We start from the raw sequence: 26657 nt of genomic DNA, 5'->3' as shown, positions 1-26657 counted from the left end.
CTAGGTGCCGTCCCCACAGGGCGGGGTTTGAGGCTGGTACGCAGGGTCTGAGAGCAGACCAACCGTGGGAGCTGGGCCCCTCCAACCGGTACCCACACATGGGTCTCTGCAGATGAAGGTGCCGGTCAGGGCTGCAGCCCCACTCTGCGCCCACCTGTGTCCGGGCTGCACCGTTTGGTGGTCGCGAGGCCGCAGTGGGGACTTGTGGTCGGCCACCAGGGAGACTCCTGACATTTGTCTTCTGCGACCTCGGTGGCCCCAGGCAGCAGGGGCATATGCCGGCGTAGGCCCAGGCCTGGGAGACCCCTCTGCCTGGCCATGTGGCCCAATTGTGCCAACGCCCCCCTAGAGTCCCACAATGCCCTCCTCCCCTTCCTGGGGAGGCTGGGCCTGGTGTCCCCCAACCATACCCCAGCCCTGCACAACCCCACCCCAGCCCGGCTCTGATGGGGGCTTGGAGCTACCAGGATGGGGGCCAACTGCCCAGTGGACAAGAGGCAGAGACAGGATGGAGAGGTATTAAGACCTCTTGATTTATTCCGATTATTTAATATACAATGACGTAACTGTGACCCCAAAGTGTGCAAAGTTAAAGCCTTCGACTGCAGCTGAGAGGAGAGGGCAGGAATGGTACACCTGGGGATGACGGTGAGTCAGGAATGAAGGGCAGCCTCCTCCCCAGGGCCAGGGCCAGGGGTGGGGGTGGGGGCAGCGGCCTGAGGAGCCGGGCCCGGGTAGCCTAGGGCCAGGGGAAGGGGGCAGAGACCTCCCTCTGGCCTAGGTCAGGAGCCCAGAAGTGCCACATGGCTGAGGGGGCAGCAGCCCAAGAAAGGCCAGAGGCAGGGCCAGGAGAGCACCATTTCCGGGGTGGGGGGTGGGGAGGGAGGTGCCCTACGGAAGCCAGGAGGGGCCACCTGCCCCAGGGGTGGGCGCCAGGCCGGAGCAGGCTGCAGCGAGAAAGACCTGAGGCAGGCACACGGCCTGAGAGCCCAGGCTGGCTAGGCTCAGGGGGACTGAAGGAGGGGGAACCTAGGAGGACCCCCAGGGCAGCCGAGCCCTGGGAGCAGTCCGAACTCTGCAGGGGTTGGCCAGGAGGGGGCCACAGACCCTCAAGGGCTTCCCTCCTCTCTCCCTGGAAAGGAGCTGCGGAATCCGTAGTGCAAATCTATGGACCACTCAGTTATGGAGGGAGGCGGTGCTCAAAGGGGCACCCTGGGGTGCACCCCCTCCACTGCCCCGGCTTCCACCACCATCCTCAGTACAGCCGCTTCTCGTAACTGTAGGGACAAGGCAAGAGGGAAGCCAAGAGTGGGTTTCTGGACCCTGCTCCCTTCCCAGATCCCCTTGCCTTTAGGCCTTGGGCTGCCAGGGCACCCCCACATGGGGGGTGTGGGGGAGGAAAGAGCAGGCCCTGTGCCTCTGTGTTCCCCAGGCCAAGGCTCCTGAAAGAACCATGCCAGGTCCAGAGACAGCCATGCTCCTTCTGGCCACAGCCACGGCCAAGCGGACTGTCCTCAGTGCTGGGGGCGGAGATGCAGCTATGGAGCTATGAAGACACAGTCCATCCTCACGAGCGAGCTCAGACCGAGCTGCACCTCCGCCGCCCACATCTCCACCCCACCCCTGCACACACAGCGGCCTAGGCCTAGGTGGTCACTGGGTCCAGTCCAAGACAGGGTAGCCGCGGCCTGTGGTCAGGGACATGGGTCTGCACCCCAGAAGGGGTGGTTTCCACTGGAGGAGAGGCCACGGTTGGCTGTCCCCAGCTCAGTGCTGGTCCTAGGGTCCATGTCCCCTGCTGACACCCCAGGGCCACCCCCGACCCAGCAGCCCCTGCCCCCAACCCAGGTCCCACCCAGACTGCCCCTGCTCTACTCTACGCTTGGCCCGGGCAGCGCGGTTACTTACACGGCAGAAAGGTATAGCTATGGGAGGGTGGGGCAGAAAGAGACACAGGTTAGACGCCCGCCGGTGTCTGGGGGGGGTAGGCCCTCTCGACCAGGGCAGGGACGCATGCCTCTGCGACTACCGCTGCCAACTAGCACTGCCCCCACCCACGGCCGCCCCAGCTCTGGCCCTGGCATCTGTCGCTCTGCCCTTGTCACCGCCAGAGGGCGTGTGCCGCCAGCCTTGGCCTGCCTGCCTGATGCTGCCACCAGCAAGAGCCCGGCGCCACCAGCCCCTGCCACCAGCCACCAAGCTGCTGAGCAAGCGAGGGACTGGGAGCCCAGGAGGGGTCAGCGGCCACAGCCTCCCATGTCCTGCTCGGGGAGGCGCCCGAGGGGAGCAGAAGGGCCTGACTCACTGGGGGCTAAAGGACAGGGTCCCACAGTGGGCCCAGCCCTGGAGGGAGATGGGCTCCTCCTGCGGCAGCACCGTCCCTGGAGCAGATGGTCCACGGGTTCCCTGAGACCTCAGCCTGGCCTCAGAACCATGGCCCCACCTGCCCGACCCGGTGCCCGCCAGCTGGGGCGAGGAGGCTGCCACACTTACGAGTGCAGGCCATGGACGCCGCCCTCGATCTGAGCCGACATGGTCCGCTTCTCGAACTTGAGCTCTCCTGAGTACATCATGGACCTGTGGGCAGGTAGGTGGAGAGTGTCAGGGACACCGAGGACAGAGAGAGAGAGAGGAAGCAGGAAGGAGCCGGGAGCCTCCCAGGGACCCCTACCTGTGCCCCCAACCAACGGCCCCAGCCCCAGTCGCAGGACTCACCGCAGGACGGACAGGCTCCGGGCGCCGATATCCTGGCAGCCATGTTGGATCCCCGCTATGAGGTAGGGCACGAACTTCTGAATGGAGCCTTTGTCCTGGATGGAGCCCGAGACACCCTGTGCGATCTTCACCTTATCCCCCTCACTGCGTGGAGGTCAAAGACACTAAGCCAAGCGGCCCCCTGGCTCGGGGGAGCCCACCCTGCCTCTTGAGGGAACCAGCAGAGGGGACACCATGCAGAAGGCCCCCAAGAGCAGCCCCTCCCTGGGTTCTGAGTCAGACGGCCCAGGGACCATCCCAGGTCCACTACTTGTACCCTGTGCTTTGTTTCCAGAACTATCATGTGGGGACCGGGCACCACATGGGGAAGTCACAGGTGGTGGGGACGCAGGAGGGTTGTGGCTGGTCTGCCCAGGGCCGGGATTCCACAGTGGGGCACCTGAAGTATCGTTTCTGGCTGCTGCTGCTCTTCTCCATGGCGTCCAAGGAGCCCATGCCCCGGTACTTCTTGAGCCTCACCCCATCGGAGAAGAAGTACTCGCCAGGGGCCTCCGTGGTGGCGGCAAGCAGGGAGCCCATCATCACTGCGACAGTTGAGGGGTCAGTGTGTCTAGGCCCACAGACCTCCTATTGCCCTTGCCCACCTCCCGGCCACCCACCCCTCCACGCGCCGACCCCAGGAGAGCCCCCTCACCTGTGGAGGCTCCCAGGGCCAAGGCCTTGACCACATGCCCCACGGTCTGGATGCCACCATCCGCTATGACTGGCACTCCAAAGCGCCGGGCATACTCAGCCACCTTGTAGACAGCAGTGCCCTGGGGCCGACCACACGCCATCACTGTGTGTTGGAGGGGATACCCATCAGAGCTCCAGCAGCAACACAGGGAGAAGCCCCCTTCTCCGTGTGCCCCACCTCCGCGTGGGGAAAGGGACCAGGCTAGGTGGTATTTCCGAGGCACAAGAGAGATGGCAGCAAAGAACACTAGGGGCAACAGCACCCCAGGGACCTGGCCCACTTCACCCAGAACATTCGCACCTTGCAGGATTCTGGTGGCCTTCAGAGTAGAGCGCCCCCACCCCCAGACCGGGGCACATGGGTCTGGGGGAGGGGGTTCCCAGGCTCAAGGTCTCTCTCTCGACCTCTGTGATTTGCGAAGCCTGTTCCCAGGGTGAGGTACTCACAGCCTCCTTTGGGATACAGGTGCGCGTTTCTCTGAGTTTAATTGTCCAGGGTCTCTAAGTATGAGGTTTTAAGTGGGAAGTCTAAGGAACTAGCATGTACCTGGGGATGGAGGTGAAGTGGGGTACAGTGGAGAAGAGGCCTTCTCGGGAAGTACCTGTGGTTGATTTGGTCCCTATTGCCTCCCAAGAGTTAGAACAGTGCCTGACACACAGCAGGTGCTCAGTTTGTCAAGTCACCGAGGGAAGGCCCCCATTTTACCAGGGTGGTCAGCTAAGACAAAGGCTCAAAACTTAAAAGCAGAGGCTCTGAAGACCAAAAGGAGGAGACGTTCTGGGCAGAAAAGACCAAGACCAAATGGGTCACTTGGTGGTGTGGAGAAATGACCTTCCCTCGAGGGGCCAGATACATCCCCTCAGGCCAAGCCAGGACCTACAAGTCAGACCCCAGCCTCCAGGGAGCACCCCTCAACCACACGGAGATACACAGCAGGGTCTCCCCCACTTCATGGGTAGGAGCACACCCCGAAAAAGGGCTTTGTGACTGAGCCGGATCCCCGTCCCCCATTATTGCCACACGGTGATAAGCTCCTATGTCCTTACACACTCAGGGACATGCTATCTCCACATCCCCAAGTTCCTGCCTTGTCACAAAGCTGATCCCAGCTCTGAGCTGGGTTCCAGAGAGCCCCTCAGAGAAGGATTCACACCAGCCCTGGTCCTCTGGACTGGGCCTCCTGGACCAGAATCTGAGAAGCAGGCTGGCACATACCCCAAAACTCACAGTAACCTGATCTCACACCTGCCTCCCCCAAGTCAGTGGGCCAAAGAGACAGAGTTGGAGCCCAAGTCACCCCTGAAGCACCCCTCATCCTGGGAAGAGGCCTGGTACAGCGAGCATTCAGCACGCATCTGTGGGACATGAGTGGGTTCCCAGAGCCTGCAGAAGGCCCGGGGGGCATTCTTGTTGGCATCGCTCTCCTGACACCTACCTTCCTGGGTGATGCAGATGGAGCCACAGCCCATGCCCACGCGCAGCCCGTCCACACCGGCATCAATCAGGTTCTTGGCCTGAGCCGCTGTCACCACTGAAGGGGTGGGGACAAGGGATTGGAGAAGCAGGGAAAGAGAAACACTGTGAGGATGGGATGCCCTTGCCTTGTTCTGGGGCTGCCTGGGACCCCAGTCTAGTCCTCCTCACCACCCCCCACCGACCAAGCCCATTCATTCAGCCTTCTGCCCCCACGCAGGAGCAATGCCATCACCTAGAGAGGCTGAAGGACAGAGGGAAAGTTACACAACGAGGGAACAAGGGCTGGGGGCTGACGGGGACCCTGCACTCACCATTCCCCCCAATCACCTGGAGGTGGGGGTATTTCTGCTTGATGTAGTGCACCATGGCGATCTGATACACAGAGTTCCCTTGGGAGGAGTCCTGCGAGAAGGGGGACAGGAAAGCTCAGGCTTCAGTGGCCGAGTCCTCATAGGAGGAAGGGGGTCATGAGCAAACAAACTCCTGAAACTGTATGAAAAGTGTTAGGAGAAAGCTCTTTCTTCTTCTCCCTGGGCAAACAGCTTGACAGCTCTCAGCAGACTGAGTCTCCAAGAGGCCTGCTTTCCCCCAAAGGTTGAACGCCACCAATTTATGGTCTCAGAGCAGAGAGGGTCCAGGCATAGCCACTGTATAGACTGGTCCTCACAGCAAGCAGGTGTTGCCTGGGGCCATGGCCTGTTCCCACCAACTCACTACCAGATGAAACCACTGCATTCCTTCCACCCCGGGGTTCCTCCTCTGACAGGTGGGCGTGGTCTTGACCCTCCGGGAGTTGTGGTGAGAACCAAATGAGTTCATCCACATAAAGGTCTCAGTGCAGGACCTGGCGAGCGGGAGGTTCTCGAAGAATATGAGCTCTGAGTGTTAGGGTGCGGAGGGCCTGAGCTGTCAGAGGACCAGTGACCCTGCCAATCCCGGCTTCAGGCGTCATTGGAGGCAAACCCGGGTGTCCGTGAGCCTCTCCTCTCCTGAACCACCGTGCCCCCCGCGGTGCCCGTACCAGCACTATGACGTCGGCGCCTGCCTGGGTGAGCAGGTCCAGGCGGTATTTGTCATCCTCCCGGGTGCCCACGGCCGCCCCACACAGCAGCTGCTTGTGGGAATCCTTAGAGGCCAGAGGGTAATCCCTGTTCTTCTTCAGGTCAGTGCGGGCAATGATGGCCACCAGTTCATCACGATCGTTGACAATGGGCAGCTTCCCTGATGAGTAATGCAAACGTTCGGTAAAGGAGCAGGCCTCTTGGGGCCGGAGTGGGACTGGGGGACTGGGGGACTGGGGGACCTCGAGGAGGAAACAGAGCCAGGTCAGAGATTCTACTGAAGTACCCAAAATAGCCACTAGGTGACAGCACCCACCCAGGAAATGCTCCTAGGGACCTGGCCCTCTTCCCAGGAACAGGAAGCAAAGAAACCTCCTAGCCAAGTGGGTTCCGGAGCTCTTCCTGCCCTGTGGCCTAACCAGGCTGGGTGGGTGGCCCCTGAGCACTGGCAGCCTTTCACCTGCTAGGCCACAGGCCACAGTGGTCGAAAACCCCTAGCCAGGGCACAAATGTAAGGCTGTCTTGCAGGAAGGAACACATACCCTCTCCAACATCACCCCCAGAAAATAACCCAGTAGGAGCCAGGTAGGCATTGCTAATGTCTCCCATAAGGACCTACAATGTCAAATAAACTTAACTGCAGGATTTCTCAGGGCCTTTAATAAGTGGACATACAATTTTTTTAATGGAATGTGGGAGATAGAAAGCAGCATGTTCCAGACTTTTTTGTGTTTGTGATGAGCATTTTACAGGACGAGCATTATGGGGAGACATAGTGTGAAGATGTTGAATAAGAACAGGTTTTCCTATGCCAGGAAAAGGACCTCAGGATTCATGCTCTAACCTGGCATTGCTCAAACCTTCCCTAAGGCCCGGCCAGTTTGGTTGCTGGGACAAGACAATGGTCTGCAGCAAGAGCTGGCCTGGGGTACCAGGAGCCAGACTGGGGGGATCTGGAGCTTTCTGCCCATGCCCGCGTACCTTTCTTGCTGCGCTGCAGGATCTCATTTGCCTCTTTCAAGGTTACACCGGCAGGAGCCACCACCAGCTCGTTCCGTGGCGTCATCACCTGTGGAGCCAGGAACATTTGCCTGCAGGTTGGCAGGTGAGAGAGAAGGGAGCCAGGCCTCCCTCTGGTCCCTGGTCACAGGCACCAGCCTGAGGCCCCAGGATGTGAGGTCCTCCCTTCCCCCTGCAGGTACCTCGCTAAGGAGGGTGGTGTGGTCCTTCTCGGCAAGAAAGTCAATGTCTCGGGAGGTGACAATGCCCACCAGCTTACTGCCCATGGTGCCTGTCTCTGTGATGGGGATGCCAGAGAAGCCATGCCGGATCTTGGCCTCCAACACGTCACCCACAGTATGTGAAGGGCTTAGCACCACGGGGTCCGTGATGAAGCCCTGTTCAAATTTCTGTGGGGAGAGATGGGGAAGGAGAAGGCTAGAAGAAGGATGGAGGCGGCATACAGCCAAGCCACAGGGGAGCCTGGGCTCTCAATGGGGAGAGGGGGCAATGGGCAAACGAGGACTGGGCCCCGTATGCCCAGTGTGGGGAAGGGCAGACAAGACCCCACGGCAGTCAGCCAGGGGATGCACCAGCCTGCAGGGATGGCAAAGGAGGGGGCGGCTGGGTCACATATTCTTTCCGGGGACAGGCCTAGTACTTGCCTTGACCTTCCGCACCTCGTTGGCCTGGAACTCCGGGGTGCAGTTGTGGTGAATGAAACCAATACCGCCCATCAGCTGGGGTGGAAGGGAAGCACGATCAGAGTGAGGGCTCAGCCCTCTTGCTCTGCAAACCCCACTTCTGAATCCAGCCTCCCATTCAGCCCACCCACCCCAGGGACGCCACCCTGATGCCTGACTCACAGCCATGGCAATGGCCATGTCGGCTTCTGTCACAGTGTCCATCGGGGAGGAGATCAGTGGCGTCTTCAGGGTGATCTTCCGAGTTAGGGCTGAAGTCAGGTCCTGAGAATAGAGGCACGGTCTAGGTGAAGAGTTTTACTATTCACTCAACGAACATTTACTGAGCTCCCATGGGTCCCCGACACCAGGATGGGCCTGCAGACACAGCAGTGGACAAGGCAGGTAAGGTCCCTGCTGTCCCTCCTGGAGGTTACAATCTACTTGGAAAGATAACAAACATGAAAACAACATGTATGAGATTATTTCAGTCAAGATAAAGGCTCCAAAGAGAGACAACAAAGCCAAGTCACCATGGCAAGAAGGATGTGGTGGTCAGGAAAAGATCCTTCCTTGGGACGTGGCAAGTGGGAACTAGTCGAGTCAGAGTCTGAGGGACTGTCGTGTCAGGCAGAGGGAGCTGTGAGTGTGAACCTGGCCTCTGTTCCCAGTCTTCCTGAGGTGTATTTAAGACAGGAAAAGGCTAGCACGGTAGAAAGGGCGACAGCAGGGGATGAGGGGCAAGAGGCAGGCCGGGGGGGTGGGTGGGCAGTGAGCGTGTGTCGTCTTGAAGGCCACGGAGAGGAGAGGAACTTAGATATGTCTCTAAGATGAGAAGCCACAGGAAGGTCTCAGGCAGAGGAGAGACATGCTCTGCTTCATGTTTTAAAGAGGTCACTCAGGCTCTGATGTGGAGAATGGACTCTACATAACAAGGCCTGAGGCAGGGAGGCCACCGAGCAGGCGGCTGAGCCGGGCCAGGCGGGAGAGGCTGTGACCAGGAGGAGGCGGCACAGGAAGGAGTCTATCAGACATCCGTGGAAGTAGGGAACCAAGGGGCTGCCACTCAGGGGAAAGGTCAGGGAGGCAAACACACACTGGGGAGGAATCTGCCTCTGAGATTCAGGCCAACGGCTCGTGGATTCTAGCCTCCCAAGCTCTCACAGACTTTGGTATAGAATTTTTGGAGATTCATAGGCCCCTGAAGTCCATCTCACAGACCCTGGTTCAGAACCATGGCCCTGCAGTCTAGAAAACCCCACCTTCTTCTCTCCCATCATGCCACAGAAGAAGAGCCACACAGCCTTCCTGACCTAGGCCACAGGACAAGGAGACCCTTGATGGCTGGGAGGGAACCGTTTCATCCCTTTCTTCTTTGCACCCTGCCCAGGGTCCGGCATCAAGCCAGAGGGCTTGGTAAACTTTGTTAAACTGAACAGCTGAACCAAGACATCCTGGTCGCCATCGCCAGGTGCATGTTCAGAATAGCTCAAATTTTCCCCCCAACTCTGTCCGCATCAGCACTGGCTACACAGGCTAGACAGGAGTCTCCCAGATGTAAGACTGATTCAGGCACACTCTGGCCTTTGGTCTTTCTTGAGGATCAGACCTGAATAAACATCGGTAACAGCAACAACAACAACAAAAAAAAAAAACGATTTCTTTAACGTGCATGAATTCATTATGGAATAATTTAACTTGGGGCACCTGACTGGCTCAGTGGGTTAAAAGCGTCTGCCTTTGGCTTGGGTTATGATCTCAGAGTCCTGGGATCAAGTCCCCCATCCGGCTTCTTGCTTAGCGGGGAGCCTGCTTCTCCCTCTGCCTGCCACTCCCCCTGCTTGTGCTCTCTCTCTGACAAATAAATAAATAAAATCTTAAAAAAAAAAAAAAAAGAATAATCTAACTTTTCCATGAAACAACTTATACTCATCAGCACCTACCCCTTGGCTTCTATGAGCTTGTCATATCTTAATTGTGTAAAGAACACTGTCCATTCTCTTGGCTCATTGCTGAGCCCCTCCAATAAAGCGAGGCACCAAGTTTCCTTGTATCTGTCCAAAATCTAATTCTTTCAAATCCTCTTGCCAATTCCTTTGCATTATGGATCCACAAACAAGTCTGTCCACCTCATCCAAAGTCTCCAGAATTTTATTGGCTTGTGTCATGTCCTTGCTCAGCATTTCAGACAAAACCCAATCCTTCCCTGCAATGGTAAGAGGGCTACCGCACCCATGCCCATGCCCCCAGGGTCTTTTTGAACCTCACCTCGAGCTCCGTCAGCGACAGCCCTCCTGCCCCGTGTTAGGCGCACTGCTCAGCATACCCCTGAGTCCCCGCAGCTGCCTCTGCCCCATTAGACATGACCCACTACTCTGTGCCAGTTTCTCTGGCAGCAATAAAGGCTACATGCCCAAGATAAGTCTCTCCCACACCCTGCCCTTGAACAAGAAGCCAGCCTCTTCTACCACATACATGGTCCCTCTCCCCTCAGGTCAGCAGAAGAGGTACTCACCACCTCATCAGCTATGAAGTCTATGAATCCTGGGAGAATCAGGAAATCGCTGTGGAGACAGAAAAGTGAGTGTTATGGGGTAGGGTGGGGTCCCCAAAAGGGGCAGGTCCTACCATGCCTAGGGGAGGCAGCCTGTGGGTGGGAGGAGGGGCAAAGATTGGAGCCCTCTGATCCACGTCGTTCCCTGGTCAGGGCTGAAGCAACCCCCTGCCCTCCCAACCAGCATCTGGTGGACTCCAGCCCAGAAACCTCAAGCCAAAGCCAGCGGAAGGTCTGTGGACTGGGGCGCCACCAAGGCGGTTGGCCCCAGATGCCCACTGCCTTCAGGACTCAGAGTTCATCGAGGGACACAGAAGTCCCTGTAATGACACACAGAGTACATACAGTGCCTACCCTCGAACACTTCTCCATCTTGATAGGGGGAGACAGTCAGCAAACGCGGAATGAACCTGAAAACCATTTAGTAGCACAGCATGGCATAAACACCTCAAAGCACAGGACAAGTGGCTCAGCCCAGGGCCGGGGCTGCTGAGTCACGCGGGTTCAGAGCAGCATGGAGGGACCCCAGGGCACTGAGCGTGGGGCGTGTTCGGACAGAGCAGGGACTCCACTCCGGTTGGAGTGGGGTACACCACAGACACGGCCTGGGACAGAAAAGGGGAGGAAGGGGGTTTCCCAGCAGTTTAGGACCAGGACACCTGGTCAGAGCGTGGCAGCTGCCCACACTAGGGTGGGCCCTGGTCACAGCAAACCCGAGAAGGAGCGTGTACACCTGCAGGGGTATGGCACAGAAAAGTGCTATAGCCACCACCCCACCCCCACCACGGGCTAGACTGCCTGAAATCACAGGGCCTTGGTGGACACACCCAAAAGCAAATGCTCCATACTTCAGGAACACTCCCAACAGGACTAAGCAAAGCAGCCGGCACCCACCCCAGTGCAGGAAGGAAAAGCTCCAGGGTGGCTCGGAGAGGTGGGGTCTTTAACCTGCCCCAGACCTAGAGAAACTCCTAGCAATTTCCCTAGTGAGTTTTCCTAGAAGACTCCAGCGAACAATATATCAAAGAGATACTTTCTCCCCCTTCATCAAAGACCCCCAGACAAATCAAGAACCTCCCTGCTCCCTTGGCAGCCCTTCTGTACAGTGAAGAGGCCTCTGTGGTTCATGGAGAGGCGGGAGGAGAAATGCTGGAGTCTGGGCCCCCGGACATTGTCTCGGCATTATCTACATCTCTCACCTGACCCACACCCCAGCTGTGGCCAGGCAAGGGGGCCACACAGGAATGACTGGGAATCCTGGTGTCTAGGGAAACTGCCTGCCAAGCAAGAATGCTTCCAGGGGAAGGCAGGGACTGGCAGGTGACAGGACTGGGGTTCTTCTGACTTGCCAGCATCCCCACTCCTCCCAGCCCCAGGTTTTGATGCTCTTTGCTGGCATGGACACAATCCTGCAGCCCGTAGAGGAGCTAGTGCCAGGCCTGCAGCCCACAGGACAACTGGCCCAGGGCCCATGGAAAAGCAAACTAAGCCAGAGGCAAACGGTGAGGTCTCATCCTCCTCCAAAATCCCGTGTGGGGTGGGCTTGGGATGGTAGTCACAAAATACCCACGCCCAGGGGGCACGAGTGCTAACCAGTGGGCGGGCAGGGCACAGGTGGAAGTAAGGCTGGACAGATCTGTGGGGAAAAGGAGCCATCCCAACTGCCCAGCCGGGCCTCTCCTGGAGGCAACACCCAAGCAGCTGCCTTAGCTGGACTCCAGGGTCCCTTCTACCCTCTTGGGAGCTGGGAGCGAGAGGGTGTCCTGGACCAAGGTCTGGAAAAAGTCTCTCCATAACTCCCACATCTCCACTTCCCACCCGTCCCAAGGCCCCTCCATGGGGTCAAAATGCCCACGAGAGGAGAAAGGGGGCAGGCCGACCCCGGATCCGGCCATAAACGGGGCACAGCACGGAGGGCCCGCTATGTCGCTGTGCCACGTCCGTCTGCTCTCAGCGCGGGCCTCCTTCCTGCCTTTGCCCGGTCCCCCCACCCCCACCCCAAGTCACTCGAATCGGGGCCGGAGAACGCGGGCGTCGCAGAGGGGGCAACGGTGCACGTGCAGGGCCCCGGGCTGGGGGAATCGCGGCGCAGGGGTGGGCGCGCCGACCCCCTCCCCCCGCTTCCCCCTCTCCCCGGCGCTTACTTGTAAGTGAGGCCATCGGCGTTGGCAAAGAGCTGCTGCGCGGTGAGCCCATCCTCTGGCACGTAGCCGGTGCCGCCGCTGATCAGGTAGTCCGCCATGCTGCTGGGAGACACCGCGACCCGACATAAACACCCGCGCGGGCCGCCCCGCTGCTGTTGCTGCTGTCGCTGCTGTCGCCGCTGCTGTGCTGACGCCGCGCCGCGGCCACGCTGCCGCCGCGGGCCAGGCTGGCCGGGGGCGGGGGCTGCGGCAGCGGCGAGGCGGGCCCGGGGCGCCGCCCTCTCCTCCCGCTCCTCCCCGGGGAGGTCGCCGCCTCCGCCCCGCGCCGCACAAAGGCCCCGCGGAGCCCGGCCCAGCCGCCGCCTGCAGTGGCACAGCAGCCCCGCGTACGGGGCGGGGGAGGGAGTGTGGATCCAGTGGGGGGAGGGAACTGAACCTGGCCGGGACACGCCCCCTCCACCAGTTGTGGTCCCGCCTCCTAGCACCCCCTTCCCCTGCCCTGCAACGCGCCCCTCGGTTCACTCCCAACCTGGGTGGCCCCAATCTGGGCTCCCCCAGCCATCGGGTCCTCGTCTCCTCTTGTCCTAACTCCCCAGCCCAGGGATACCTCTAACATGGTTTGCCTTTACCCAAGACCAAAGGAAGGGCTCTCTGATGGGTACTTGGAGCCCTGAGGAACTGGTGTGGGCTCACCTCTCCCCAACATACTGGAGTTTGTGATTGTAGGCTCCCCATCTCCCCCAACATCATGCCTAGGGGGCAGGCAATCTCAACAATGACGTTCCCTGACCTTTGGGCGGCCTTGAAGCCCTCTGCAATTTACAAGGCATTTTTCATAAATGATCACATTTACTCTACAGTCCCTCAGCTGCCAACTATTAGATAGCCCCACTTTACAGATGCAAAACCTTCAGTTCAGGAAGCCAGGGAGGATGGGTACTGCCTTGGCTTCCTGATCCAATGCTTCTGTCCGACATCCCTGTCCCCAGCTCAGAAAGTGGTGTATAATCATCAGGGTTTTAACCCCAGAGGGGAAAGTTTGTTTTTATTTGGGAGGATAGTGCCCTAGGAAGGTGAGGGAGGATCACAGGTCTGGCTTAGGCAACTATGCATACAAATTAGGACAAGCTAGGGAAGTTCTGAGGATTTCCCCAAAGAGAAGTTTGGTGGTTCTGTGGGCCCAGCAAGACCCGGATTTCTACATGGGGGCACTAACATTTGGTAGCAAACTGATTCACATGAGGACAGGTGGGGTAGCAGGGGGCAGACTCTCTCTCTGTATGACCAGCACAGCTAATGCTACTTCCTGATCAAAAGTTAGAGAGCAAATTCCCCCCTGACCCCCAAACTCCATGGTCTCTTGTGGTCCCCACAGCTCACTCCTTGGTAAGGGGAGAAAAAGGCAGGGCAGGGACACAGTCCTCTTCCTGGCAAGGTGGCTGGCTGGCTGTGGTGCTCCTCCCCCCCACCCCCCCACCCCCAGCCCTGGGAGGCTGCGTTTGTTTACTGCGCCACAGTTTGGTGGCAGCCAGGCCCAGGGGAGGCTCACTGGGATGCCCAGCCTCCCCCAGTGACACCCCAGGACCCTGCCAGATTGTTCCATCTGTGTGCAGATGGGAGGGGGACCTTCCCACAGAGCTAAGTGATGAGACCCGTGAGGAGTGCTGGAAGAGACTCAGACAATCAGTGCCCTCTTTCCTCTTACTGTGAGTGATGGGAACATCACAGACCACCATATGGGGGAGTGAGGGTATCCTGAGGAGCACAGAACTAAGACCTGCCACTGGCCACCTGGAGGCAGAACAGTGAGACCTGCCAGAGAAATGACCCTGGCCACCCAGAGCTGCTCTGGGGGCACCTTTGTAGCCATAGGATAGGGCTGGAATGGCATTGCAGGCAAAGAGCAGCTGAGACTGCTAGATCTCTCTAGATCTCTAAGGGTCTCTCTAGATCTCTAAGGGACATGCTCTGGGGCACTATCTCCTAAGGAAAGGGTCAGAAATGGGTAGGGTACTAGTCAGGATTCCACCAGACCTGGGGCACAGGACAGCAGCTGGATTCTGGTATCTCAAATGAAATGAATGTGACATCTGCCCCAGACTAGAACTTGGACCCAGGAGAGGAGGCTGCTAGGCTGAGTGATGGGGAGGGTCACTTTCCCAGTGATGACAGAATGGCCCTATGCCCCTTCTCCAGCTCCCCCACACCCCCTCCAGCTCTGACCTGTCTGGGCTCCTCATTACTCTAAGCTCCTGGGCTCAGCCCTGGGTTAGGCTGTCCTTTTCCAGAGCCCGTTAATCCATCCCCGTGGCTTTCCTCCTCCCTCTTCCTGATCTTCCCCAGCTGCTTCCTCCATGGGGAGGAGACTCCGAGGCAACCAGTGGGCCTCCTCAGCCAGAGGAAGGGCTGTTGGTCCCCTGAGGCTCCCCACCTAGCAGCTGTGAAGGCAGCAGGGCAGAGGAACAGGCCTAAGCACCTTCTTCAGGGTCTCGGGTCACAGGGTAACAGTGCCAGGCAGGGAGCCAGAGGTCTCCCTCTGCCTGGTCTGGGGCCCTTTGAAGGGACAAGATTTCAAAACACTTTTGAGGGGAGGGTGGGGATGGGGAGAAGAGGTAACACAAACATTGGCATTGAGCTGGAACAAGGAACATGGTCACACAAGTTCAAGCCAGAGAACAGTAACACTAGCCTCAAACCCAGGACCCAGGCTTTCTATGCAACCCTGTCGTCTTCCCACAGCTCTAAGCCAGTGAGAGCAGATGGAGGTCTAGCGAGCAGGTTTGGAATCTCATTACACCACCTGGCTGGGGCTCAGGTTTGACACAGGTTCTTCAGGGACGGGTGGGGGGTGGGGATGCCCCTTTGTGCAGAAGTACAAGGAGGAAAAGGAATTCTTCTTCATGGCCCCGGTCTGAGCTCTGAAATGATACTTTTGCAATACCTGCGTAACCCGCATCAAGCCTGCAAGTGCCCCAGCCTGCTCCCTCTCCTCCTCTGGCCTCTCCCTTTATAACCCTGGACCCTGAGCCCCACGAGCTGGATTTCTAGGATGGGAGGAAGTAGGGCTGCCAATCCTGAGTCAATTCTAGAGAGGCAGCCTGCCAAGGGTGGGGGGGGGCAGGCTTCACCCAGCAGCCCCTTAAGCCTTTAAAAGTTCTTACATAAGCTGCCAGCCCCTGTGCAGAGCTTCGGGGCTAATTCCCCCAGGCCACCCCCACACACACACACAAAACTCAGCTTCCAGGTCACCTCCCCAGGCTGCTGAGCACCAACAGATGGGGCAGAGAAAGAAGTCCAAATCCTCTGGACCAGGACAGCGGGTTTGCATTTCAAGCTGTGATACAATCCAGAGATTAGCCACTGTCTCCTTTGCAGCCAGTACCCCTGGGGCCCAGCTCAACACCCCCACTCTTCCTCCAGTGACTCTTACAGACCCCAGCAGGCTACGGGCAAGAGGGCGTCTTGAAGGTTAGGAGAAAAACCCTGAGGTGAGCTGCACTGGCGGCCTCATCAGACCTCAGTGAATGAGTGAATGGTGAGGAGGGGGCGGTGTCCTCACGGGCGCTCTGAGGAAGCATCCATCCGGACACTGACACCTGCCAGGAAGATTCTGGAGATAGTTCTAGGAGGAAACGGCTACAGGAGGAGCAAACAAAGTTGGACAGGGACTCCAGCAAGCACTGTCTCCACCCCCAGAAGCTGGAGCCGCTTGGACCAGGTACCGTCGGGTGTGTAACCGAAATCCGACACAGGGCTAAGATTTCAGGGAGCATTTTTCTACCCCGCTCCCAGACGCGGCGCAGCACCGAACCGTTGGCCCAGTGCCTGCCTGCATCCCCCAACCAAAGCCAGGTGCTTGGCGTCTGAGCCCGGTTTCAGGAAGTTAGGGGTTGAGGCAGTTAGAGGGCAAGGGTGCTAGGGCCTGCCCTTCCCCTCCCCCGCAGCGTCGCCCGGTTCCCGGAGCCACCGCGCCCGCCCCGGATGCGCCCCGCGCGCTCTGCCCTGGGCGTCACCTCTCGGGCTCGTAGCCGGCCTGCAGCAGACGGGCGCTGTACCGCTGCGCCGCCGTCTCGTGTCCGGGGTGTTGCCGGGCTCCGGGCTCCGGAACGGCGGCGGCTCCGCCTCCCCGAAGCGGCGGCGGTGGCGGCAGCGGCCCCGACCCCGTTAGTGGAGCAAGCGGCCCCTCCATGCGGAGGCCGCTGCTCAGGGCGGGCGGGAGCCGCTCCGCCTGGAGGCTCCCCGGGCCCCCGCTGGGGAGTGAGCGCAGCCCAGTCGGGGGCCGGGGAAGGGGCGGGGCCTGAGGGCCGGGGTGGGGCTTGAGGGTAGGGGGCGGGGCATCAAGGGATGAAGGCTCGGTCTTGGCACTGCGCTCCGCCCAGCCCGGTAAGCGGGTGTTCGGACTCAGCCCGTCTCTGGCGTCCCGGGATCAGTGAGCGGATACCAGGAGATGGAGGTGGAACTGCAAAGGAACGCCACACCACCCACCCACCCCCGCCCCATCACCTTCCCCTCAGTCTAGACCTTCCAGTTTGTCCTGGCTCCTTCTTAGGAAAAGCAGAAAAGAAAAGGAGCCGAGCGCTTAGGAAGACTGATGGAATGGTCCTCTGGAGCGCCTCCTACGGGCCAGCCGCAGACCTACTTCAACTAGGACAAGATGGGCGGGGAGATAATCCATCTCCCTTTGCCTACTGCCTCCTCCCTTTACCTATTCAACAGACTCCCTTAGACCAGAGGAAAATAAGTCTCCTCAGCTTTTAACTGTCACTACCTGAGGAAGGAACAGATAAGGCTGCAGGATCCTTAAGGAAAAAGGCCTTGTCTGCCTTCTTTTGGGGGTACCCCATAACCACGTAGTGGGGCTGAGCACGCAGGTGCTCAAACTTGTTCATTTACTGGTTAGAAGGCATAACTCTTCCTATTTCACCACTGTTATTATTCTTGTCAACAATGAACGCGCACATAGCAAAGATGGCAAAGAAAAGAGTCCCTTGCCTTCAGGCAATTTCTTTGAGGAGACAGAGTAGACAGAAAATAAACACTTGACAATTCTTATACTGTATAGTTAAAAAAAAATCTGACAATTCAAGAGAGCAAATGGTAAACATTGAATGACTGGGGGAGTTAAGATGTATTTCAAGAAGGCAGAGTTGTGGATCAGACTTTTCAGCAACCATCTCACAAAGGAAATTGAATTTTTGCAGTGGTAGGATCTTGCATTTTATCCTGTCTGGTATCTTTTCCTATACATGTGCACACCCACTCCCCAGATTTAGGATTAAAGCACGGTTTCTCTGATTCTTGGCCACACATGAAAATCTTGTTACCATGAATGCCATTATAGACAATATTTTTGCTATTGAGTGAATGTTTGTGTCCCCTCAAAAGTCATATATTGAAATCTAATCCTCATGGTGATGGTATTTGGAGGTGGGAACTTTGGGAGGTGATTAGGTCATGGGATTAGTGTCCTTATAAAAGATACCCCAATAAGCACCCCAACCCCTTCTGCCACAAAAGGACACAGTATCTATGAACCAGGAAAAAATTTCTCACCAGACATCAAATCTGCCAGTGTCTTGATCTTAAACTTCTCAGCCTCCAGATTGTGAGGAATAAACTGCTGTTGGTGTTTTGTTTTGTTTCTTCTTTTTTAAGATTTTACTTATTTGTCAGAGAGAAAGAGAGCACAAGCAGGGAGAACAGCAGACAGAGGGAGAAGCAGATTCCCCATTGAGCAAGCAGCCAGGACCCTGGGATCATGACCTGAACCAAAGGCAGACACCTAACCAACTGAGCCACCCTAAACTGTTGTTTAAGCCACGCAGTCTATGGTACTTTTGTTATAGTGGCCCAAAGGGACTAAGACAATTTTGTATAACAAGATTATTTCCATGGTCCTGCAGATCTCTCAGAGAAGCAAGGTAGTCTGATTTTTTTAAAAGATTTTATTTATTAAACAAAAAAAAGATTTTATTTATTTACTTGACAGAGAGAGAAAAACGGCGAGAGAGGGAACACAAGCAGGGGGAGTGGGAGAGTGAGAAGCAGGCTCCCCACCAAGCAGGGAACCAGAAGCAGGGCTCCATCCCAGGATCCTGGGATCATGACCTAAGCCAAAGGCAGACGCCTAACAACTGCACCACCCAGGTGCCCCAAGGTAGACCGATCTTAACTGTACACAATGATTACAGTCATTTCTCTGGTAGCTAATCATGAACTAATCATTCTTTTCACAGAAAGAGCCAACACACAGGTTTACGACTGTAGACAGGAGCATTAATATATCAGAGAGGACTAGGACTAGGACTGGCTATTCGGTGAGCCTAGGTCCACATATGGACTTCTTACTATATAATCCCTGAAGTCATAAACTCTCTCTGAACCAATTTCTTCATCTTTCAAATGGGGTTAGTAGTATCTACCTTTTAACGTTGATTTGCTATTAGGGAGAAAAAACATATAAAGTTCCTGGCTTGTGGTAGGTTTTTGTTTGTTTGTTTTTAAGATTTTATTTCAGAGAGAGAGAGAGCATGGGTACGTGGGCACATGAGTAGGGGGAGAGGCAGGGGGAGAGGGGAAGGGGGAGGAGCAGAGGGAAAGAAGCAGACTCCCTGCTGAGGTTTGATTCCAGGACCCTGAGATCATGACCCTGAGCCACAGTCAGACTCTTACCCAACTGAGCCACCCAAGCCCCCTTCTGGTGAGTTCTTAATAAACATAAGCAATGGTTATTGTAAACGAAGCAAGTTGTAGCTAAACTTTTGACTCACAGCTAAGTGCAACATATTATAATTTCTATGGCACCGTTCCTTCAACAAATGTTTATTGGGCACTTCCCAAGTGCCAATTACATGGTCATTGTCTCTGCAGCGGTGGCCCTTACAGGCCACTGGGGCAGACAGATAGACAGGCAGGGAGAGTACAGTTTGAGAGGGGCTCTGACAGAGAGGAGACCCTTCTCCACAGCCAGACTCCTGGGCAGCACACAGAACATAGCAACTTGTTCAGAGAAGAACATAAGTCAGGCTCCATCTCAAAGTCCACTGGAAGTAGGCAGGGTGATAAATAAATGACACACGTATGGAATAAGTGACTCTGAGCAGTGATTGAGACCTGGCGCTGGCTGCAGAGTGGTTCTGTCTTTTCTCCAGAGCTTGCCGTCTACAAATGAAATTTGCTGGCAAACTATTCATTAAAACAATCACATTTTGATGGGATAACCCGAGGGCCGCAGCATTTCATACGAAGGGATCTTACCTTCAGTAATGTCTGGGCCAGTGGTTCATTCTCCCCGGGACGTTTGGCAATGTGTAGGGACATTTTTGATTGTTCAGACAAAGGGAGAAGAGGGTGGATTCATTAAAACAATCACATTTTGATGGGATAACCCAAGGGCCGCAGCATTTCATACGAAGGGATCTTACCTTCAGTAATGTCTGGGCCAGTGGTTCGTTCTCCCCGGGACATTTGGCAATGTGTAGGGACATTTTTGATTGTTCAGACAAAGGGAGAAGAGGGTGGATTACTGGCATCTAGTGGGTAGAGGCCAGAGTGCCATTAAACGTCCTCAAGGGCACAGGACAGCCCTTCACAACAAAGAGTCAGTCAGTCCCAAGGTCAATAGGGCTGATGTTGAGAAACGCTGGTCTAGAGGAACTATTTGAAGAAGCCGTAAGGAAAGCAAAATGACTTAATCTTCCTAAGCCAGCAGGACAAAGGACTTTTTCAGTTGTTTGTACCTGAAAGAGCTATGTATCCATATCCCCACTGGGACTGTTTTCCTCGGCTGAGAAATGAGAGTATTGGGTCAGATCTTGTGGAAAGCCTTTTCTAGCTCAAAACAAAGTATACGAGTCAAATACATGTATAAGATTAGGACACAACTAACATGGGGCTACCTATTGAGGGGGGTGGTCATCCCAGGTGCTGATGGGTCTGTACTCCCTCATCTCCTAGACTTCCTGAAGTTGAGTGCATAGTCCATTCATCAAAAATGCATGGAGTATCATGGGGCGCCTGGGTGGCTCAGTGGGTTAAAGCCTCTGCCTTCGGCTTAGGTCATGGTCCCCAGGTCCTGGGATCGAGCCCCGCATCATCGGGCTCTCTGCTCAGCAGGGAGCCTGCTTCCCTTCCTCTCTCTCTTCCTGCCTTTCTGCCTACTTGTGATCTCTGTCTGTCAAATAAATAAAATCTTTAAAAAAAAAAAAAAAAGGTATGGAGTATCGCTCTCAACATTTTTTTTAAAAAGTGTGGTGTGCTACTATGGGCAAAGCATTGTGCTCAGGTGTCAGAGGGGTACACAGAGGAATTAGATACAGCACTTGCCCTTGAATTAGAGAAGACCAACATTGAGTTTATATGAACCAGACACTACATTAAGCCTATACTTTTCTCAGCAATCCTGCTTCCCATCATTTGTGTCTATTTCTCAGGCAAGGAAACTTGACGCTCAGGAAGGTGAAGCAGTCTGTCCGCAGAGAGAAAGTGACAACTGGTGGAGCTCCGTAAGACCCGCGGCTTGTTTCCTCCAACCCTTGAGCCCTTAAATATTGTCCTAGTAACTCTCATCTGCTCTCCACTCCCACAGAACCGGACACCATTAGCAGAGAATCTAATACAAGGTACGGGCCCCTTGCAGTGAACTTCAAAGGATGGTTCCAATTCTTTTGTGATCCAGATTTTGATCTAAGGAAGTTTTACTTGAAATAAGTGGAGTTCAGGGCGCCTGGGTGGCTCAGTCCGTTAAGCATCTGGCTTTGACTCAGGTCATGATCCCAGCACCCTAGGCTTGAGCCGCCATCAGGCTCCCTGCTCAGCAGGGAGTCTGCTTCTCCCTCTGCCCCTCCTCCTGCTCATGCTCTCTCTCTCTTTCTCCAAAATAAAATAAAATAAAATCTTAAAGATAAAAAAAGAAGAAAGAAGTAGAGTTTAGCTTGGAAATATTTTTGTTATGGGTCCCACTAGTAAATTTCTATAGTAGACATCACAAAGTTTCTTGCTAACGGTTGTTCCTCAAGATCTGATTGCGGGAAGAGAGTGGACTGACTTTTAGGGGCAAATGTGAATGTCTCTACCCCATAAAAGTGTACCTAGGCTTATAGGAAGCTGTAATAATCACTTCTACTCACACTTCTTGCATTTGAGAAAGCATGTTAACTGGAGCACATGGCGTGTAACAGAGTGCCTGGCATAGTAGGGCATACAAAGGAATCTTGCTGGGAAAATGAAATGTTAAAAGCTAATTAACAGGGGCACCTGGGTGGCTCAGTGGGTTAAAGCCTCTGCCTTCAGCTCAGGTCATGATCTCAGGGTCCTGGGATAGAGCCCTGCGTTGGGATCTTTGCTCCACAGGAAGCCTGCTTCCTCCTCTCCCTCTTTCTGCCTGCCTCTCTGTCTACTGGTGATCTCTGTCAAATAAATAAATAAAACCTTTAAAAATAAATAAATAGGAATTATTTTTTAAAAAGCTAAATAACAGGGGCGCCTGGGTGGCTCAGTGGGTTAAGCCGCTGCCTTCAGCTCAGGTCGTGATCTCAGGGTCCTGGGATCGAGTCCCGCGTCGGGCTCTCTGCTCGGCAGGGAGCCTGCTTCCCTCTCTCTCTCTCTCTGCCTCTCCATCTACTTGTGATTTCTCTCTGTCAAATAAATAAATAAAATCTTTAAAAAAAAAAAAAAAAGCTAAATAACAATATAAGGTAATGGCTCTCAACTGGGGCGGGACAGGGGGGTTGATTCCGCCCCCCCCCCGGGGGTTCACTTGGTGATCTCTGGAGGCATTGGTGGTTGTTCTATCTGGAGGAGTGCCGCTGGCATCTACTGAGAACGGGCCAGAGATGCTGCTAACTGTCCTAAAATGAACAGGAGAATCGTTCACAGCAAATAATTATCCAGCTCAATATGTCAATAGCGGTGAGGTTGAGAGTCCCCGATATAAGGCAATTTACCTGCTCCTTTTAATGCCAGCTCTGAGGGTTACAGAGGGTGGAAGGAGAAACCCAACACCATCAGCAGGAATCATCGGAGATTTCGCAGAAGGAAAAGGACCAGCCTGGGTTTCTGAAGCTATGATTTAGGAAAAGAGGGCCCCCGGAGGAGACATTCCAAAAAGGGAACATGGCATGGGCGAAAGTGCTGACAGGGAGTGAGCAGGCCAGCCTGGAGGGAGCGTTATCTCTACCCCACAGTCTGAGGGTTGGGTCAGGCAGGTGGTGGTAAGGCCCTGCGACTCCTGAGGAAACCAAAGCATAGAAAAGCTTAAGAGAGGATCCTGTGATGTCCCCTGAGCTGGGGGGAGCAGCCAGGCCTCCCATCCTCGGGCCCTGGGCTTTCCCCACGGCAGTGCGGCTCCCCTGAGCCAGGGCCCCACCTAGTACTGACGTATCTTCTACCGGGAGCCAAATGGAATTTGGGGGGACATCACCCAAACCAAGGCTTCCTTCTGTCCTGAATCCCACTGGTCTTCTGGAATATCACCGCCTCTTTCTTTGAAAGGACACCTGTAGAAATGTAAGCACACGCACTCACACGTTTATCAAATCAGAGAAGGAGGCTGGTAGAAATAGAATCACATTCTGCAGAGCACAAAACACACAATTACTAGTTTGTCCACAGACAAACCAAGGGAAGAGAAGCCAGCTGGTCAGTAGACGCTTCTGGTCAGCTGTGGCATGGTCACCAGGCCACCCTAAAAGAAGGAGCCAACAAGCACAGCACAGTGGGGGAAGGAGGAAGATGCTGGGTTCTCAGGGTTGTGGGAGCAGGTGAAATGGGACGGGGAGGGGGTGGGAATCTCAGGTGGTGGAGGGAAAGGGAGAACCAGGAGTTTCCCACCTGGATCATCAAAAGAGACATAGGGCAAAGGTGCCAGGAGGGCAGAGGTTCTCCTGACTGCCTGGTGCCTCTCTCCTCTCCAGTTTCCATTTAGAGGAGAAGGGACTGGAGGCAAAGCATGGAGGAGCGGGGTCAGAACAGGATGGAGAGACGCTTTAGCTTGGAGGACAGGAGGCAGAGCCTGGGATTTGAGGAAAGGTCCCAAGTGCATTGCCAGAGGCTGCCCACCAGCTCCTCAGAGGCAAGGAGTCACTCATCTGTGCCCCGGACACCGAGGACTCAAGCAAGGTCAGGTGAGAGGGAGCCGCCTGTGGAGATCAGCATTTGGAGGTGCTGCAGGAGCTGGAGCCCCAGACCTGCCAACCACCAGCCAAATCCAAGCCATGGGGGTTGACGGGAGGAAGCAGGACCCACGTGCTAGCCTTACGACTCTTCTCCCACACCCTTCCTAGTCCCGGCCCTGGCCTCCAGGGCTTATGTAACCTGACAGCTTGGCCGCACGTCACCCAGATAGGGCAGGCTTTTGCATCCCCAGTGAAGACAAGGCTGGCATTAGGCAGGCTGGTGTAGAGGTGAGGGTGGAGAGGGGTGGTGGCTGGAGGTCACCAGTTCAGGAAAGATCTATGTCAAGTCCACAGCAACGCCTTGGGCCCCTCAGCATCCTCTGGCCTGGATGCCCCCTGTGAGGCCCTTCGCTTCATCCCCCAAGGGGCACAGACTAGGGACCGTCTTCCCACTCTCTCTCATTTTTGTTTCCCAGCTTTTCTCAGCCCAGCTTTGTAAGAAAAATGTAAGCAATGTGCAAAGTGCACTTTTCTCTTGCCTGGGAGGCCCTGACATTATCACAGCCACAACAAACCCCGGCCTTCACCCCAACCCACTCCTGCCTCTGGCCCGAGGCTGGAAAGCAAAGGGATACAGGTCAATGGTGGTGCCAGTGTGGGCCCAGGGCACCAGGGCCAGCCCCCACCCTGGTCACAGCACTGGCTGGCCCGGGGAGTGGCTACTGCGGTGCTTTCAGTTCCCTGCGAAGCCAGGAGGGCAGGAAGGGGAAAGTGTCCCTGTCCAGGCCAGCAGGGCAATTGGGCCAGGTTCCAAAAGCACCCTCCTTTCCTCCCCGCCTGCCTCGGCCCCTGCCTCCTCCTGCCTCCTGCCAGGTCACAGTGGGCAGGCAGGACGGAGGGCAGGGTGAGAGCCGTGAAGGGGGGCCTCTGTCTCGGGGGTGAAGGCCTGGCTGCTAGTGGGGAAGAAGGACAGTCCCCAGAGTGATGGTCCCCGGCCCACCTCATCCCCACAACCATTGCCTGCCACCTGTCTTATCTGTCCAAGGGCACATCTGGGGGTGCTACCTCTCTACCCTGCTCTCACCCTGTGGGATCCCACACTGTATTCTCTCCTGCCCCATCCACTCACTGCCCGGCACCATTCAGACAGGTATGAGAGGAACGATGGGTTCTCCTATTTCCACCCCTCCCCCAAAGACTCCAGCTTGGATCACAGCTCAGTCCTCAGGGTGGATGTGAGGGCTGCCCAGGGTTTCCTGCTGGAGACTCGGGCCTCTTGGCAGATCCCCAGGGCCCCAGGCGGGCCTCCAGCCCCACCTGGTTACCTACAGGCGGGCACTGTATCCACAGCACCGCTTTCCCCTCCCTTCGGTGCCTCAGCCCAGAGCCACTGGGGAGGGCATCAGCACCCAATTACCAGAAAGGGCAATCTTGGGGATAAGACCAGGGAGGCAATACCTCTACTCCCTTGAAGGTACAAAGGTGGGCCTGATGACCACAGGCCAGAGTGAGACCTCGCTGGAATACGATGCCCCCTTCTCTCTCCTTATCACCCTTCACTGTAGGCCATACACAGTCTCCACTCTCCCCTACCAGAGCTTCAGAACCCTTGCCACAATCCCACCCACTTCCAGACAGGTCTATGAATGTGTGTGTACCTGTGAGAGACAGACAGACAGGGAGACAGAGTTAGAAAGAGAGACAGAGACAGAAAAAGAAAAAGAAAAAGAGAGAGCAAGAGGAAAAGAGAGGCTGCCCTAGGGCTCCTTCTCTCTATATCCAGTGAAGATAGGAAAAAGGGCTTCTTACTTGCCTATAGGCCCCAAAATGCTGGAAGACCTCGCTGTTTCACTTCTAGCCAATGAAACCAAGAATGCTCTCAAGACTGAGAGCAGATTTAGGAAGCAGCTTGGAAAACTGACATCAACACCGACCTGCACCAGAGTGGGTTTTTGTGGTCCCTGGAAACCTGAGGCTCCCGGGGGAGGGGCAACGGAGTGGGGCATCCATGACCAGCCCACTGAGAGCCCCAGCAGCTCTGTCACCATCCCTGAAGCGCTGGCTTGGAGGAGGTGGGGAGTGAGCCCTGGCACCCGGCCCTGACCTTGGGGCCATGTGCTCCAAACAGTGTGAGCAGGTGGGACCTTCAGCAGCAGCTCTGAACCAGGGTCCCTGGGCCCAAGTCTGTGTTGGCTCCCAGCCAAGCACGAAGCCTCTGCCTCCTGCTGGTTCATCGCTCCTTCTTCTGAAGCTTGACCATCAGACGCCAGGTGAGGTCACAAATGAGCTAAGTTCCTCGGGGGGGTCTTTGAGAAATGCCGAGAACCATGTGGACACAAATTCTTGTTCTGGGGTTTCGTCAAACAAGGAGTACTGTACGGGTCTTTGCCAGTCTGGGGTGGGGACAGGAATCTGAGAGTTCGTGGAATCCAGCTCTTTTCTTTCGCAAATGGAAAATGGTAGTCTCAGGGAAGCAAACTGGTTCCCCCAGAGCCATGCAGAGTGGTTAAGCAAGAACAGGAATCCTGGGGGCTCCTGGGTGGCTCAGTGGGTTAAGCCTCTGCCTTTGGCTCAGGTCATGATCCCAGGGTCCTGGGATCGAGCCCCACATCAGGCTCCCTGCTTCCCACCCCCTCTCTCTGCCTACTTGTGATCTCTCTCTCTCTGTCAAATAAATAAAAAATAAATACTTTTTTTAAATAAATAAATAAATAAAATCTTAAAAAAAAAAAAAAAAAGGGGGAATCCCAGAAGGCAGTGGTCATGAACATCTGGGGAGAACATGGCTGTGGTTTTATGGACATGAAACCCATTCCACACAACCTGTCAACTAGGAATATTTCACAGATGAGGAACCTAGCTGAGAAAGGTTTCTTTTTGTTTTTGTTTTTTTAATTCACTTTTCCAAATTGAGATACCTTTCACAGAGCATAAAACTCCACCAGTTAAAAATGTACAATTCCCCCCAAAAATGTACAATTCAGTCTTTCTAGTGTAGCCACAAGGTTCTACACCTATCAGTGGTATCTAATTCCAGAACATTTTTCTCACCCCGAGAAGCCCTCCACCCGAGCCCATTTGCAGTCACTCCCCATTTTTCCATCACCCCAGCTCTGGCAACCGCCAAATTACTTTGTTAGTATGAATTTGCCTGTTCTAAACTTTTCACATACAT

General features: G+C 55.6%; 1 protein-coding gene across 2 annotated transcripts; it reads right to left on the bottom strand.

Annotated features, from left to right (window-relative positions):
- Nucleotides 1-511: 511 nt before the first annotated feature.
- On the bottom strand, nt 512-16645 carry IMPDH1 (inosine monophosphate dehydrogenase 1). Of its 2 annotated transcripts, none has more exons than XM_032305336.1 (15): nt 16382-16645; nt 12369-12470; nt 10186-10234; nt 7854-7955; nt 7653-7727; nt 7191-7397; nt 6970-7057; nt 5949-6148; nt 5239-5329; nt 4887-4982; nt 3410-3553; nt 3155-3299; nt 2716-2859; nt 2494-2577; nt 512-1277 (listed from the first exon to the last, which is right to left on the bottom strand). In XM_032305336.1, exons 1-15 carry the CDS (start codon nt 16555-16557, stop codon nt 1256-1258), a joined length of 1725 nt encoding a protein of 574 aa, XP_032161227.1. In that variant the 5' UTR covers nt 16558-16645; the 3' UTR covers nt 512-1255. The 2 variants fall into 2 exon arrangements, with proteins under 2 accessions (XP_032161227.1, XP_032161228.1); XM_032305337.1 differs by having other exon boundaries at nt 12369-12467.
- Between the last annotated feature and the right edge of the window lie 10012 nt (nt 16646-26657).

The sequence above is a fragment of the Mustela erminea genome, chromosome 11 (assembly GCF_009829155.1).
Source record: "Mustela erminea isolate mMusErm1 chromosome 11, mMusErm1.Pri, whole genome shotgun sequence".
NCBI classification, from domain to species: Eukaryota; Metazoa; Chordata; class Mammalia; order Carnivora; family Mustelidae; genus Mustela; species Mustela erminea.
The sequence above is the reverse complement of the archived record's forward strand: the minus strand, read 5'-3'. Positions and strand labels throughout refer to the sequence as shown.